This window comes from Quercus robur, chromosome 1 (genome assembly GCF_932294415.1).
Source record: "Quercus robur chromosome 1, dhQueRobu3.1, whole genome shotgun sequence".
Classification (NCBI taxonomy): domain Eukaryota; kingdom Viridiplantae; phylum Streptophyta; class Magnoliopsida; order Fagales; family Fagaceae; genus Quercus; species Quercus robur.
This window is the reverse complement of record NC_065534.1, coordinates 42,043,983-42,049,290: the sequence shown is the minus strand read 5'-3', so window position 1 is coordinate 42,049,290 and position 5,308 is coordinate 42,043,983. Positions and strand designations below refer to the sequence as shown.

At 36.9% G+C, this 5,308-nt stretch overlaps 1 protein-coding gene across 1 annotated transcript; it reads right to left on the bottom strand.

Annotated features, from left to right (window-relative positions):
- Nucleotides 1–1,542: 1,542 nt before the first annotated feature.
- On the bottom strand, nucleotides 1,543–2,237 carry LOC126690036 (protein NIM1-INTERACTING 2-like). The gene has a single exon (XM_050385178.1). The coding sequence runs from the start codon at nucleotides 2,113–2,115 to the stop codon at nucleotides 1,756–1,758; it is 360 nt and encodes a 119-aa protein (XP_050241135.1). The 5' UTR covers nucleotides 2,116–2,237; the 3' UTR covers nucleotides 1,543–1,755.
- Between the last annotated feature and the right edge of the window lie 3,071 nt (nucleotides 2,238–5,308).

Here is a 5,308-nt window from a genome sequence, read left to right as displayed (position 1 = left end):
CATCCTTCATCAAGGATGCTCTATTATCATCTAGCCCCTATGATAAATTACTTTACTCTCACACTAGGAGAGACGGTAACAAATTTGCCCATAGTCTAGCCAAGCATTGCATTAACGTTTCTAACTATACAGTGTGGATGGAGGATGTTCCACCATCTCTTTACTCTGTTTTTCAGGCTGATTTAGCCATATTGTCTTTTTCTAATAAAATAGTTGCAAGTCTTCTTTCTCATCAAAAAAAAAAAAAATCTTCACATATTCGCCCTCACATCACAAGTTACCCTGAAAACCAACTGATTATCATCAACATAAAGCATAGGACATGGGAGTAGAGTAATATACGATTATATTATACATTTATTAAGGGAGCATATAGGCTGGTAAAAAGCAATGGGGCCTTGGAGAGTTTTCTAGATCACATGGTGTTGTGGAGGCAAAATTTTCATATGTGTCAATCTCTTGCTAGGAATATTTGAGACCCACACGTAAGTCTCACATGCTAGGAGCGTAAGAGATACTTTCTCGAGATACTTTCTCATTACCAGGCCTTGAAGCCTGGTGGTACCCGGTTCACCAAGTAACCGTTGGTGCAGGAGTTCGATCTCCCGCAATAAACAATTATCCAGCCCAAAAAAAAAAAGAGATACTTTCTCATTATGGAGGGGGTTGTAGTTGTAGAAATTTATATTGGGGCTGCCGGTTCCCAATAAATTGAGGGTGTTTATTTGGAGTCAATACCCAGCCAGACACAACATTTTGCCCGCATTTTCCAATCTACTCCGAAGGGGAGTCAATACCCAGCCATAGATGGGTGCCCAGTGCCCACGATATAAAAATAATAAAATGGCAGAAGAAACCGTCACCCATACTGTTCTAGAATGTGACCTTGCGATGGAAGTTTGGGCTGAAATCTAACTTCACTTCTAGAAAGTACGGGAACTACTGCTGAAGAATATGAAGGCACTGTTCCAGAGAGTTTTTTTTTAAGGAACCTGTTCCAGAGAGTTTATAAGACAACTCTCAGCCCACTGATATTCGTCTAATCGCCGTTAAATTGTGGACAATTTGGACGGGAAGAAACCTGTTTTGGATTGAAAACAAGGTTAAAAGCCTGGGAAACATTTTGCAATCAATTTTGAACTATGTTGAAGAGCTCGAAGGACTACTAGATGAGAGAGAAATTAATATACCGGACCTAGAGGCCTGAATTTACAGCAGTGGCCTCCACAGTGACCGCGGAGCTGTCTTTAAGTCTTCTAACATGTCGGGAATGGGTGTGATTCGAATCGGAACAGTGAAGGACTTCTAATGGCAGCTATGACTCTTCAGATTGATGATCTACTTCTACAGGTGGAAGAAATTGAAGCGAGGGTAGAGTATACAGCAGCCAAGCTGCGCACTTGAAATTGGCATTATGAACACATTATTTTAAAAGCTAGCTCGTCATGATTTTCATTGATGAAATTACGATCTTCTGGTATTAAATAAATTTAAAAAAAGAAAAGAAAAGAAAAGAAGAGTAACCCTTCATCAACCAGCTAATAGTACAAAATTCGGCTTTGTATAAAAGATGAAATATTCGCAATTTAGAGGCACTTGCAAGAATTACTGTTCCATTCCTTAGGAGTTAACGACGACCTCCCCACAAAAAAGAAAAAAAGAGAAGACTAATAATACATGTAACAGGACCTTCCCATATATATATATATATATATATATATATATATGAGGCAAGCAATAAAGCAGTAGCATTTATTAAATATTGTTGCCTTTGAATGTTAGACCCAAGTTAAGATCCAAACTGGGAGTCCCTTCCTCAAAAATCTCTCTTTCTCCGTCATCTTTAACGCCGTTATCATCTTCGAAATCCTCCAACACAAACGAGGGGTTCCACGACCCCTTCTTCATTGCCGTCAACTCACGGCTGGATTTGTCATTAGTACCCTTCTCGAAATACTTGACCGCCACGTGTATCCTCCGCAGTATCGCGAAGAACTCATCCACCTCCGTGTCCGTCACCGTCTTCTTCCCTCCGTTACAATCCTCCGCCTTCTTCTTCACTCTCTTCCCCTCCAACTCGCCGTTATCTTCCCGTTTCCTCTTCTCCGCTTCCATATATTGAAGAGCAAATTCCTTTCTGGGCAAGTTGTAGTAAAAATTTATTAATTGATTTTGGTCTGCTCTTACTTCTATACGTAACTGGTATTTTGAGCCTTTGAGGGCCTATTGGTATTAAAAGTCTGGTTCTAATACACGCATTTTTGTCAACGGAGTTCGATGGTATGATGAATGATGATGTTGGGTTGATGATGTCATTTGAATTAAGTGTCGTTGCGTCATGAAAGGCGACAAGATGACATGTGGAACATGGAGCGGTTGAAAAAACATCATCGATCAAAGCTGACTTGATTTGAATTCGGTGATGCAGAAAAGCATAAACAAATGTGAAAGGTTTGATATATGTACCTTTTGGATGGGATTGAAAAAACTTGGAACTAGTAAACGGTGTTCTTTAAAGCTTAAACAGCCTTTGTTATATAAACTCTTATACATATAATTAAATAATACTCCCAAATAAATAAATAGAAAAAAGGGTGAAAGGTTTAGTTCGTACTTATACGGAGCCATTTTTGCATAATGTTTATGTGGCAAAAAATACATAAAACAATATGTGTCTAAAAGTCAAGTACACCTAATAAAATAGGGCTATAAATACTTTTTTTTTTTTTCTGCTTCATAAAGAGCACTCATAATAGTGGAGCTAAAAACCTATATAGTTATTTTAGTTCTACCAAAATACAAAAAAAATAACCCATGCAATAATGGAGCTAAATCTAATTTTTTTATTTTCATTGCTAAAAAAAAAAAATTATTCTGCCGGCTATTAAAATAATACAACTTTGCTTTTTTTTTTTTTCACACCGTGCCTCTCTCTCGCGTTCACTCTCATCTCATCTGAAACTCATCTCTCTCAAGCTCACTCTCTCAACTCCAGTCTCTCTGAAGCTCAACGTCACTGACCCACCAGCCATCCCAAGTCGTTGATCAGCCTCAGACTCACGCCATCCGCCTCAGTCCCATGCCACCGATCACTCTCATCTCTCTATCTCAACGTCTCTGACCCACACCTCCACTGGCCTCAACGTCACCGACCCAAGCCGACCCAAGGCCCAAACCGCCTATCCACGCCTTCGCCCAGTCCTCCATCTCAACGCTCACCCAACACCAACAAGCCTGGGTTTCTCTAGGTTTCATCGTCAAAGCCGTCATTGCTTTCCTTAACCCATTGTCTTGGTTTTCCGTCGATCCAAGCTTGATTGATTTTTTTTTTCTTTGTTATGGGCTGTGGTGGTGGTGGTGGTGGTGGTTGTGTGTGTGTGATTGTTGTTTATTATAGAAGATATATTATTTTATTATAGTAGATATATTATTTTATTGTAATATTTATATTATTTTATTGTATTGAAAGTTAAAATAGATCTATTACTGTACCATGTGTATAGGTAAAATAGATAAAATAATTTTTAGTGGAATTAAAACGTAAAATTTTTAATTTTACTGTTATGGACGCTTTAATACAAGTATACAGTAAAACTTTTTCCTTCAACAAGATACTGTTTCTGTAAACATTTTAGCTATTATAATATATATATATATATATATATATATATATTTTTTTTTTTTTTCTTTTTTTCTTTTTTTCCTTTTTCTTTTTGGTTTACGGTGATGAGCTGAGTCAAGTCCCTCTAGTACTAGGACTTTTAGAATAGGCTTTCCAGTTGGAAAGGAAGCAACTTGTTACTCGTGACTTGTGACTTGTCAAGCAAATAAAATAACACAAATAGAGCAACCAAGTCCGTGGAAAGCCCACTAGTATATTATTTAATAATCCATGAGGTGACATAAATTATTTTCTGTATGTACTAAAGGTTTAGGAAGTTTTTTTTTTTTTTTTTTTTTATTGTCAAAATTACTCTTAAATTAATTAATTAACAATTTTAAAAATGAGGTTGAAATAGTAAATTAAGAAAAGAAAATTAGTTATTATTTTTTTATAGTAAAAAATACCCTTATTTAAAACCTAAAAATAGGGTTAAAATAGTAAATTGACAAAAATAATAAATTCCTACTCTACGTTGAAATACCTTCTTACTTCTAATAAGTTCTTACTTTTACTCAACAGCTTAAAAAATTTCCCACGTATTTATCTTCTCCACATTTTCTGAATAAAATTTTTCATAAAAAAGAAACATGAACAATAAAACTTCCCCCACTTTTCTTCTAAAAAAAGGGATGGGCTCCCCTCCCGTTTATAACTCTCCCGTTTACTCTCATTTTAATTTAGATGGCTGACACGTAGCACACAAAAAATCTAAGGATTTAAAAATGTCCACCTCATATTAAGCTTTTTCTCTCACTTTTTTTTTCCTCTTTCTCTGACCAGGATCATCATCCTCAACTTCTCTTGCTCACTCTCTCATTTTCCAAACCTCTCATTATCAAAAAGAGAGTTCTCAGAGATCATCATCCTCAACATTTGATGGACTTCTGGACGGTGGCAATTTGGACTGAAGCGAGATTCACTTCCTTCCCTCAAAAAATAGAACATGAATTTTATATTTTATCTCATCAATTTTCGATGTCTTGAGGTCCCATTGTTATGACTTCTCATTTACCAGAAAATAAAAAAGATCAATTAGCCATTGATAGTGTTTGCAATGAAGTAAAAAATTGTTAACAGACAAATCCAAATATGCCTCTTTCTCCAACCAACATCATTACTGACACCTACGTCTAGATCAGAGCAAATCACTTATAAGACTCTAACTTACAATCTCAACACTATTTCTCTCTTTGTATCACCGCGCCTCAACAATAGCAAATTAGTAATGGCCTAACCCCAACTCATACCAAACTCGCAACCCATCAAAAGTCCCGCTCCAAAAATCCATATCACATCCGATCTAATTTTCTACAACCACTGGCTGAAGAAAAAAAAATAGACACCTATAAGCCATTAATCACACACAGCTCGCAACCCATATTCATTCAATCAGTATCTACAAATCCCAAAGAAACCAACTCATACCCATCTACCCAGCCGGAGGACCTCCCTGTTTAGTTTCACATCGCCACCAAACCGAGTCTTAATGCTCTCAGCCATTAATCTCACCACCGCTTCAGTCCAAACTGCCATTGTCTACCAAAGGATAAGGGTGATGTTGTTGATCGGAGAAAGAGGCAGATAAGAGAGAAAGGGGGGGAAAAAAAGAAAAAAGGGAGTGAGAAAACTTAGGGGCTGTTTGGA